We start from the raw sequence: 12134 nt of genomic DNA, 5'->3' as shown, positions 1-12134 counted from the left end.
TGTAGATTAAAAAAAGAAAAAGACACACGCATTTCGCAGTGGCATGAGGGCATGTTCAAAATGTGTTACGAGCAATTTGAGTCAATCATTTTACCTATTTGTGGCGGGGTTGAACACCTGTATGTGTGTGTGTCCTACCTCCTCACATGCCCCACTCTTGACTGTGACTGTGAAAGCGACTGTGAGGGGAAACACCAGGACATGTTGAGAACACACACACTTGACTGACTCACTGTGTTTGCATGTGTGTCCTTCCTCTCTGCTGGCGGCTCTTAAGAGCTCCCAGTTGATCACTGAGTGTCCACAAGACGCCGCCACCACAATGATGATGTCACTGAGTCCACTGCTGCTCACCCTGGGCCTCCTTGTTCACGGTGAGACTCTTCTGGAGACTTTGACAAGCAGCTTCAGCAGCAGCTTCACCTTCTGCTGTGATGGAGAGAGACTGAAAGAAGCAGCTTCCACCTTCATCCTTCTCTTCTCTGTCTTCAAGAAATGATTCATGTTGATAGCACTGGACTTGACTCCACAACTCTTCTTCTATGTTTTCCAGGTTCATCAGGAGACATCGTCCTGACTCAGACTCCTGGATCTCAGTCTGTAACTCCAGGACAGACTGTCTCCATCACTTGTAGAGCAGACTCATATGATGGCAGCTACCTCCACTGGTATCTTCAGAAACCTGCCGAAGCTCCAAAATTACTGATTTACACTGTATCAAGCCGTCAGTCTGGAATTCCAGATCGTTTCAGTGGACAGCGATCTGGGAGAGAGTACACTCTGACCATCAGCAGAGTCCAGCCTGAAGACGCAGGAGTTTATTATTGTCAGCATGGTAGCACTTACCCGTTCACACAGTGAAACAAGGTCGTACAAAAACCTCCGTCAGCTGGAGAGGAACTGATCTGACTCCACTGCTGCACATGAGTGGAGACACTTCACATCAGCTCATGTTCAGACTTTGACAATTTATTTCACTTCACAGTTGCACTTTTTAACTTTTGACCATTTATTAGTTTTTCTATCTTCTCTACCTCGCAACTACCTCTAAATATTTCTGCTGATTCGTCACAAAAGTCTCTTTCAAACTGAGTCCACACCAGTTCAGAAACATTATTCAGATTGATTTCATTTCACTGATAATGTTGGGCATGATTTGTTGATGATATTCTCGGTGAATTTTATCAATATCTCACTTTGCTGTTGGTGGTTTGAAAAACAATCAAAAGGAAGAAACTCTATTCAAGTGCAACTGACTCACAATCGTGAAACATTCATAACACTCACATTTCAGTTTCCAAAATCTTCTGCTCCCTCAGATTTTCTACATTTCCTCACATTCTTCACATCAACTGCTGTTTGACTCTTGTGACGTGAATCAAGAACATAATAATGATAATAATTGTTGTTGTAATTATTATGATTATTATGATTATTATTAGTTTACTTCCATATTTTGTTGATGTTTGTTTTCTTGACCTGTTTTCTGTGGCTGCTCTGTTGACGTCACTGAGCTGCTGGAATGATGATCTTTCTCACCTGTGAGACCAATAAAGGCTTTTCTTATCTCATCTTAGAGATCAGATTCAGACGCGACTGAACAGAGTTGAAGCCAAAGATGTGATGAAGACGTCTTTATTGTCATGAAGTGATCCAAGAAACAAAAGAGTGAACATGTGGTCAGAGAGTGAGCGAGGGACAGAAGCAGAGAGCTGCTGGAGTCCAGGCCGGTCTGCTCAGGACTGGGAACACTGCTGTCTCCTCAGTGTCTCTGAGACTGGAGTCTGGGAGCCCTGGGTGGCCTCACAGGTCACAGAGCCCAGCGTCCTCCACTGGTCAGCAGGGATGGTCAGGGTGCTGGTCCAGCTGTAGTGGCCGTCCTTCCCCAGCAGCCCGGGGCTCTGGCTCCCCTTCCTGCTCTGGCCGTCCACCTTCCAGGACAGAGTCCAGCCTGACGGGAAGCCCTTGTTGGCCAGACACACCAACGTGGCCTTCTCTTGCTGCAGCTCCTGGCTGGAGGGGGGCAGCACGGTCAGGGTGGGCTGGAGGTCACCTGGGAGACAGTGGTCACCTTAGATCATGGATGTTTCTCATCACACACGTGAAGGAAGGAGGAGGAGGGAAGGGGAGGGTAGAGAAGAGGGGAGAGACAGGAGGAAGAGAGGAAGGAAGTGGAGATGTATGAGGTGAGAATGAAGGAAGGAGAACATAAAGGAAAATTTACAATTAACTTGGAGATGTTGAGAGGATGGAAGGAGAAGTGGGAGAGAGACTGAAAAAAGAGGAGAAAAGGAAGGAGATGGTGTGATCAAGATGATCAAGTTGGAAGGAAGTTGGAGAGAAGGAGAGATGAGGGGAGGGAGAACTGCTGCAGGATGAGAGGATGAAACCAGTTATGGTGGGATTGAGGGAGAGAAGTGGACTGAAAGAATCACCCTGAACTCCCTCTGTCTCACTCCTCTACTGTCTTTTTAAAATCATAAAAAAACTACAAATTAAGAAGTGAAAGATCAAAGAAAAGAATTTGAGATGAAAATGTGAAAACCTTTCTTCAATGATTCCTGAGACAAGAGGAAGAGAACATCAATGAAGGGGAGAGGTCTTTGTTCCATAAAGGAAGGCAAAATTTACATTTCAGTTGAAAAACAACTTTTAAAGCTCAAACATTAAATTAATGAGAAACTCATAGAAATCTGTTGAACCTCACTAACGAAAATACTGAATCAATATTGAATCTTTTTTTTTTTTACTTTTCAATTCCTTCACTTTTTTTTAGATTTATTTTTGTCAAGATCAGTTCATGCTTGAATCTAAACTCACATCCACTCATTCCCTTTTCAACTTTTTCTATGATTGTCCACTTGTCTTCTGAAGACTAGATTCACTATTTGCTGCTACAAATTCTCAAGTTTCGCTTTGAAATTATGCATTTTGAGTCATGAATTTTCAATCAAAACTTCACATCTAGTTTCTATTTCTGAGTAAAAACAAGTGTGAGAGTGAGCACTTACTTCCAACCTCCAGTCTGGTTCCTCCTCCGAACGTGTACCACAGTGACACAAAGTCAGCCAGTCGTGCTACAAAAACCTCTGCCACACAAAGTGACTAGAATCAGACTGACAGTGAAGCAGGAACTGCTCTTGCTTCTCTCTTCCTCACTTGCAGACATGTTGCTGCTGAAGCATGTTCTCCTCATCAGACAGAGAGATGTTGCAGTTTTCTCCTCTCATGTCGTCCAACGTTCAGACTTGAGGAGGTCAAAGGTCATTTCCTTCACGTGTCCTCAGCCCATTTCAGGTCTTTCTCGAACCAGGACTCAGCAGCTTCTTCATGGAGCCACACTGAAGGAGGTGCAGTGGTCAGTGCTGCAGCATCATGATCCCCAGATCCTGGTTTGACTCCTTTATGTCTGTGAGTTTCCTCAGGTAACTCCAGGATCCTCCACTGTCTGAAATACACACAGGTTCATGTGTTACAACAGAATAGCTGTTCAAAAGGACACAATATTCAGAGGAACATCTGAAATAATAATAATAATACTAATAATAATAATTATATTAATAATAATAATTATAATTATAATAATAATAAACTCCATTGAGAGTTTTTCATGTCGTGAATGATGTGACCTGTGAAGTGTCTCCACTCATGTGCAGCAGTGGAGTCAGATCAGTTCCTCTCCAGCTGACGGAGGTTTTTGTACGACCTTGTTTCACTGTGTGAGCGGGTAAGTGCTACCCTGCTGACAATAATAGACTCCTGCATCTTCAGGCTGGACTCTGCTGATGGTCAGAGTGAACTGTGTCCCTGATCCTTGTCCACTGAAACGATCTGGAACTCCAGACTCACGGGTTGAAGTGCTGTAAATCAGGAGTTTAGGAGCTTCAGCGGGTTTCTGAAGATACCAGTGGAGGTAGCTGGTGCTAACACTTGTGCTTGTTCTACAAGTGATGGAGACAGTCTGTCCTGGAGCTACAGACTGAGATCCAGGAGTCTGAGTCAGGACGATGTCTCCTGATGAACCTGGAAAACATAGAAGAAGAGTTGTGGAGTCAAGTCCAGTGCGATCAACATGAAGACAGAAGCATCATTTCTTGAAGACAGAGAAGAGAAGGATGAAGGTGGAAGCTGCTTCTTTCAGTCTTTCTCCATCACAGCAGAAGGTGAAGCTGCTGCTGAAGCTGTTTGTCAAAGTCTCCAGAAGAGTCTCACCGTGAACAAGGAGGCCCAGGGTGAGCAGCAGTGGACTCAGTGACATCATCATTGTGGTGGCGGCGGCGTCTTGTGGACACTCAGTGATCAACTGGGAGCTCTTAAGAGCCGCCAGCAGAGAGGAAGGACACACATGCAAACACAGTGAGTCAGTCAAGTGTGTGTGTCCTCAACATGTCCTGGTGTTTCCCCTCACTGCAGCTTTCACACAGCCTCAGGACGGAAACTCACAGAGGGAAGATATGAAGTAAATTCTTTAAATCCATGTTATAGACGAACAATGACTGTGTCCCTCATCCTGAGTTGATCCAGGAGTTTATGACCTGCTTCATCCTCTCACCAAGTTCACAATGCAGAAAAGCTGAGTATTTAAGTTGAAGAACACATCCCTACTGGAGCTCAAGTCAAGTGAGTTGAGACTGATGAATGTCATTGGTGCTGATCCAGCAGAATTCAAACAGATGCTGATGGTTATTCAACGTTGCAGCAGGAGTCTATTATCAGATTTTCATCATGAAATGATTTGTGCACTTTTGATTTCTTTCTCCTCACTGACAAGAAGAGCAGGAAACTCCATTTTTTTCATCAACCCATGCCCACCAAAGTTCAGAACTTCATCATTCGACCCTGGTTTGAGGAAAACCAAATCAAAACATTTTCATCTTTCACTGCCCATAGATGGATCCTCCAACTCTGGAGGTCACCTCCTGCTGACGCCCTGCTGAACAATATATCTTTGTTTCTCTTTGTTGTTTTGCCTTTTTTTCCATTTATTTACTGAAGGATTATCAAGCGAAGAGATAATTCGAAACTGTGCTGACTGTACTGTTTTCCATGAAGCTGCTCATCATTAAGGGATTACATGACAAAATAGTTTCCCAGCACTTCAGACATTTCAAGAGCAACAAAGAGCGAATACCGCTCTCCTCTCCATCATATTGTTCATCATTGCTCATCTCATTTTCTCCATTCAGGTCAGTCTCCTGCCTTCGTTTTGACTGTGTTCATCCCCATCACTCAACTCATAACAAACATGATCGACCCGTGTCTCCACAGTGATCTGTGATTTTAAAAGTTACAACTGTCACTTCAGTTCATTCCTGGGATTTGAGTCTGATGAAGCAGGTTCGTCTAGAACTTTCACTTCCTGCTCCGAGTCACTCAGCATGAACAGGGACAGCAGGTGGCTCCACTGAGCTGTGACCTCACTCAGCTCTCTGTTCTAAACATATCAAGTTCAAGTGGAAACTTCTGCTTCTGATGTGATCGACAGGAAGGACTCTGGAGAAAACTCATGATGAAGTTTTAGTCAACCTGCTTTTCTGACCACAGATCTCACCATGCTCTAAATTCTTCTTTAAACATTTTGTTTGCTCTCTGTTTTCAACCCATCCACACTCCCATGGCGTAATACATTGACCTTGGACCTCTGAGTGGATGGGGAGATGCAGAACATTATCATGGGCCAGCAGGCTCCTCCTCTGCCTCCTGGTTGGTACAGCATGCTGTGATCACTGCATTCCATGAAGCTCCCATAGCCGCCAATGTTCTGCTCTGACTCCATGAATGGCAACTTTCACAACGTCAATCTATACCTATGTTGGTTTTGCATGAGAAAAACACACAGACACAAAGAGTAAACTATGTCGGCGATATAAATGAAAAGTGAGTCCCTAAAACAGCTCACACGTGGACTGAATGGCGTAAAGGAGAAACGAAAGCGGAGCAAGAAAGAACGGGGAACTCAGGATACGGCTGAATAGGGATTCAAGTGCGCAGAAAAATCTAGAAAATGTCAGGCAGGAAATCAAGAGCATGTAAGTCTTGATTGAGTTTACCTCAACAGAGCGAGAAGCAACCATCTGGCAAACGGAGCTGGCGTCCAAGGGAATATATCCATGGAAGGACTGACGAGGAGATGAGCGCCAGCTGAGTTGCCTGTAGCTCTGGACAGGAGACAGGTAACGGAAACAACAACCGAGAGTAACAAAATAAAAGCGCGAGACAGGACGCGGAAGAAAAACAACAATGAACGAAAAGAATGAAGTGTGGACATGACACTCTGAAGTCTTTCTGATGGTTTTACCAGGTCACTTTTATGGTTGCTGTCACCATCATCAGCACAATTCCTTTGGCAACTCTCTGGAATAAACTCATAGCTTCCATCCATCCTCATCCACTTATCTTTTGCCGGGTCGCAGTAATCTGCACATATGATGGTCAGAATCATTATGAGTGGCAACACGGCTCATGCCAGTTTTGGCCTATATTCACCGCAAACATGGACAAAGATCACTGCTGCATCTGGTTCCACAGACAACTTCCTGACTGTATATGATGTGAGACTGTCTTCACATCAGAGGAGCAGCTGTGGTTGACTTGGTGCAGTTTAAAATGACATTTCTTTGGTTTTCTGAGGCGTCATGTTATGTTACTGTCGTCAGCTGTGTCTGCCGTGAGTGGGCTGAAATAGCTTCTGCATTTTCCTCCTCTCCCTTTCTATTCCATTCATGAGCACCAGATCATTCTTACTTGGATTATTCAGTCAATGTGACTCACCTGAGTTGATCAGTGGCTCCTGTACATGTTACACTAACCACTAACCAGGACGGCTGAATAATGGAAGGAGGCGCTGGCACCACTTTTGCTCCCATATAATTTGGATTCAAAGAGAATGGACAAAACAAGAGAAGCTTTTTGAAAGATGTATGGTGCAAATGTGTCACAGGTTTATTCGGCATTGCAGGTGACACAAAGAGAAGAAAGTCATGCAAGGTCTCTTTTTAACAGATATGAAAATCTGGGTGTTTTGTCGGGAGGGGAACATAAGACCACTGGATGCAAATTCAGGTGTAGTTTTTCATTTATTGATTTTTTTTTTTTTTTCATTCGACTTCAGCAAGTTTCTGTGAGTAAGTGAACTGCTTACACATTCCCTAAAAGATAATGGAACTAAATTCATGACCTTGTTTCTCATTATAACTGCATTTCTCAGTGGTGACTTATGACACAGCCATTAAAAAAAAAAAAAACATGGCAGAATAGTCGCAAACCTTGAAGTGGACTGAGACCCTTTTCAGGGTGGAACCATTGAGATATTTTCAATAAAATAAAATGTTCAGCACTTTAAGGCGATTGTCTTCCAGTATTGTACCATCAAATGACTGGACTCTCAACCCTCAGTCATTGCAGCTTCCCAGATAGTTCAACGGTTGACGTCATGGAACATTAAATCAAACCCTTGTGGGCGTACTAAACAAACTGGCCTTTAACCTACAAATCTACCACTGAATTATGAACCTGTCATTTTCTGGTTAATGTAGATGAAAAACAAATATAATAGATGATAACTGAGTCTGTCCTCAACAGAGGGCGCCACTGAGCTCCCACTGAAGCTTCCCTCCAGACTCTTGACTGTGAGTGTGTGAGGGGAAGCACCAGGACATGTTGAGGACACACACACTTGACTGACTCACTGTGTTTGCATGTGTGTCCTTCCTCTCTGCTGGCGGCTCTTAAGAGCTCCCAGTTGATCACTGAGTGTCCACAAGACGCCGCCACCACAATGATGATGTCACTGAGTCCACTGCTGCTCACCCTGGGCCTCCTTGTTCACGGTGAGACTCTTCTGGAGACTGTGACAAGCAGCTTCAGCAGCAGGACCTTCTGCTGTGATGGAGAGAGACTGAAAGAAGCAGCTTCCACCTTCATCCTTCTCTTCTCTGTCTTCAAGAAATGATTCATGTTGATCACACTGGACTTGACTCCACAACTCTTCTTCTATGTTTTCCAGGTTCGTCAGGAGACATCGTCCTGACTCAGACTCCTGGATCTCAGTCTGTAGCTCCAGGACAGACTGTCTCCATCACTTGCAGAACAAGCTCTGGTGTTAGCAACGAACTCGCCTGGTATCTTCAGAAACCTGCTGAAGCTCCTAAACTCCTAATTGACATGGAGAGCTCTCCAACCCGTATGTCTGGAGTTCCAGATCGTTTCAGTGGACAAGGATCAGGGACACAGTTCACTCTGACCATCAGCAGAGTCCAGCCTGAAGACGCAGGAGTTTATTATTGTCAGCAGCATTACAGTTACCCGTTCACACAGTGAAACAAGGTCGTACAAAAACCTCCGTCAGCTGGAGAGGAACTGATCTGACTCCACTGCTGCACATGAGTGGAGACACTTGACAGGTCACATCAGTCATTCATGACATTAGAAACTGTCAATAGTTCAAATTTCTTGATTATTATTATTATAAAAATAACAAAACATGGTCTAAAAAATGTTTCTGATTGAATGAAAATCTCCTTCACTCTCATCTCATCCTTTGACAAACATTTCCATTGACAGCTACATTCCATAAACCATGAGCATCAAACTGCTGTTCCACCTACAGTGAGTGAACACAATGACTCTCAACTCAGGTTTCAACAAGTCGACTGATTGTTGTTTTAGTTGTTGAAGTTGCTTCAGCTTTAGTTTCTGTTTCTGTCCACACAGGTTCAGTGACCCATAAATGAGTATTGATTGAATCAATGTTGGTTTCTTATCAATGCAGATTCATGATTTGATCATCAGCTTCAGACCTTCTTCTGAATATTGTGTCCTTTTGAACAGATATTCTGTCGTAGTACATGAACGTGTATGTTTTAGACTGCTGCTGAGTCCTGGTTGGAGAGACGCTTAAGATGGGCTGAGGACACGTGAAGGAAATGATCTCCTCAAGTCTGAACGTTGGACTACATGAGAGGAGAAAACTGCAACATCTCTCTGTCTGATGAGGAGAACATGCTTCAGCAGCAACATGTCTGCAAGTGAGGAAGAGAGAAGCAAGAGCAGTTCCTGCTTCACTGTCAGTCTGATTCTAGTCACTTTGTGTGGCAGAGGTTTTTGTAGCACGACTGGCTGACTTTGTGTCACTGTGGCGCACGTTCGGAGGAGGAACCAGACTGGAGGTTGGAAGTAAGTGCTCACTCTCACACTTGTTTTTACTCAGAAATAGAAACTAGATGTTAAGTTTTGATTGAAAATTCATGAGTCAAAAAGGAAAAAAGGAGAATTTCAAAGTGGAACGCGAGAATTTGAAGCAGCAAATAGTGAATCGAGTCTTCAGGAGACGAGTGGACAAACGCAAAGAGTTAAGAAGAGAATGAGTTGATGTGCGTTTAGATTCAAGCATGAACTGATCTTGACAAAAATATATATAAAAAAGTGAAGGAATTGAATAGTAAAAAAAAAAAAGTTTCAGTATTCATTCAAAAATCAGAATTTTTGTGACTGAGGTTCAACAGATTTCTATTAGTTTCTCATTAATTTAATGTTTGATCTTTAAAAGCTGTTTTTCAACTGAAATGTAAATTTTGCCCTCCTTTATGGAACAAAGACCTCTCCCCTTCATTGATGTTCTCTTCCTCTTGTCTCAGGAATCATTGAAGAAAGGTTTTCACATTTTCATCTCAAATTCTCTTCTTTGATCTTTCACTTCTTCATTTGTAGTTTTTTTATGCTTTTAAAAAGAGAGTAGAGGAGTGAGACAGAAGGAGTTCAGGGTGATTATATCAGTCCACTTCTCTGCCTCAATCCCACCATAACTGGTTTCATCCTCTCATCCTGCAGCAGTTCTCCCTCCCCTCATCTCTCCTTCTCTCCAACACCACCACGTCCTTCCTTTTCTCCTCTTGTTTAAGGCTCCCTCCCACTTCTCCTTCCATCCTCTCAACATCTCCAAGTTAATTGTAAATTTTCCTTTATGTTCTCCTTCCTTCATTCTCACCTCATACATCTCCACTTCCTTCCTCTCTCCCTCCTGTCTCTCCCCTCTTCTCTACCCTCCCCTTCCCTCCTCCTCCTTCCTTCACCTGTGTGATGAGAAACACCCATGATCTAAGGTGACCACTGTCTCCCAGGTGACCTCCAGCCCACCCTGACCGTGCTGCCCCCCTCCAGCCAGGAGCTGCAGCAAGAGAAGGCCACGTTGGTGTGTCTGGCCAACAAGGGCTTCCCGTCAGGCTGGACTCTGTCCTGGAAGGTGGACGGCCAGAGCAGGAAGGGGAGCCAGAGCCCCGGGCTGCTGGGGAAGGACGGCCACTACAGCTGGACCAGCACCCTGACCATCCCTGCTGACCAGTGGAGGACGCTGGGCTCTGTGACCTGTGAGGCCACCCAGGGCTCCCAGACTCCAGTCTCAGAGACACTGAGGAGACAGCAGTGTTCCCAGTCCTGAGCAGACCGGCCTGGACTCCAGCAGCTCTCTGCTTCTGTCCCTCGCTCACTCTCTGACCACATGTTCACTCTTTTGTTTCTTGGATCACTTCATGACAATAAAGACGTCTTCATCACATCTTTGGCTTCAACTCTGTTCAGTCGCGTCTGAATCTGATCTCTAAGATGAGATAAGAAAAGCCTTTATAAGTCTCACAGGTGAGAAAGATCATCATTCCAGCAGCTCAGTGACGTCAACAGAGCAGCCACAGAAAACAAGTCAAGAAAACTAACATAATAATAATAATAATAAGTTGTTGTCACAAGTCAAAAGAGTCAAACAGCAGTTGATGTGAAGAATGTGAGGAAATGTAGAAAATGTGAGCAGAAGATTTTGGAAACTGAAATGAAAAACTAATAAATGGTCAAAAGTGTTCAAAGTGTAAATGTGAGGTGAAATAAATTGTCATAGTTCTTCAGTCTGAACACGAGCTGATGTGAAGTGTCTCCACTCGTGTGCAGCAGTGGAGTCAGATCAGTTCCTCTCCAGCTGACGGAGGTTTTTGTACGACCTTGTTTCACTGTGTGAACGGGTAAGTGCTACCCTGCTGACAATAATAAACTCCTGCATCTTCAGGCTGGAGTCTGCTGATGGTCAGAGTGAACTGTGTCCCTGATCCTTGTCCACTGAAACGATCTGGAACTCCAGACCAACGGGTTGAAGAGCGATAAATGAGGAGTTTTGGAGCTCCAGCAGGTTTCTGAAGATACCAGTGGAGCCAGCTGCTAACGTCTGAGCTTGTTCTACAAGTGATGGAGACAGTCTGTCCTGGAGCTACAGACTGAGATCCAGGAGTCTGAGTCAGGACGATGTCTCCTGATGAACCTGGAAAACATAGAAGAAGAGTTGTGGAGTCAAGTCCAGTGTGATCAACATGAAGACAGAAGCATCATTTCTTGAAGACAGAGAAGAGAAGGATGAAGGTGGAAGCTGCTTCTTTCAGTCTCTCTCCATCTCAGCAGAAGGTCCTGCTGCTGAAGCTGCTTGTCAAAGTGTCCAGAAGAGTCTCACCGTGAACAAGGAGGCCCAGGGTGAGCAGCAGTGGACTCAGTGACATCATCATTTTGGTGGCGGCGTCTTGTGGACACTCAGTGATCAACTGGGAGCTCTTAAGAGCCGCCAGCAGAGAGGAAGGACAGACATGCAAACACAGTGAGTCAGTCAAGTGTGTGTGTCCTCAACATGTCCTGGTGCTTCCCCTCACTGCAGCTTTCAAACACTCACTATTTCCTCCAATCATCAGCTTCAGCCTTCTTTTCCTAAAATACTGTGTATCTCATGTGAAAAACTGATGAGAGGAAGAGCAGAGTTTACTGACAAGTCAGTTGTAGTTAATGAGTTTCATTTGTGCAAATCCAACAGAAGTCTTAGATCTTTATGATGTAATGAAACCAATATAATTCCTCAACCCTTCGTTGTTGACTGTAATAGATTACTGCTGCTATGTTACAGTCTATACAATATTTCTTTATCATCACAAACAAGAATAAATAATCTCTTTGTGTCTGGAGACAAAACCAAAAGCTCGCCACCCAGCAGGGGGCAGTGCTGCCTACTATATAACAAGGGGCTCATTCATGACTCATCCTCCATTTTCCACTCTGAATAATGGCTACATATAGGTAGTGATGTCCTAGTGAGGCTTCGTGAAACAGAGTCT

General features: G+C 44.2%; 2 gene segments (V, D, J or C); one reads left to right on the top strand and one right to left on the bottom strand.

Moving 5' to 3' along the window:
* Positions 1-1628: 1628 nt before the first annotated feature.
* LOC128766475 (Ig kappa chain V region Mem5-like) overlaps positions 1629-12134 on the bottom strand; it is a 49470-nt gene continuing 38964 nt past the window's right edge. Inside the window, 2 exon segments of the V gene segment in view lie at positions 1629-2053; positions 3012-3049. Of these exon segments, the coding sequence occupies positions 1737-2053; positions 3012-3049 (355 nt within the window).
* LOC128766474 (Ig kappa chain V region Mem5-like) lies at positions 7771-10543 on the top strand. The segment is given in 4 exon segments: positions 7771-7829; positions 8006-8312; positions 9143-9174; positions 10119-10543. Coding segments are annotated over 4 exon segments (708 nt in total).

Source organism: Synchiropus splendidus, chromosome 10 (assembly GCF_027744825.2).
Source record: "Synchiropus splendidus isolate RoL2022-P1 chromosome 10, RoL_Sspl_1.0, whole genome shotgun sequence".
NCBI lineage: Eukaryota > Metazoa > Chordata > Actinopteri > Syngnathiformes > Callionymidae > Synchiropus > Synchiropus splendidus.
Note: the sequence above shows the minus strand (reverse complement) of the source record. Positions and strands in the feature narration are given on the sequence as shown.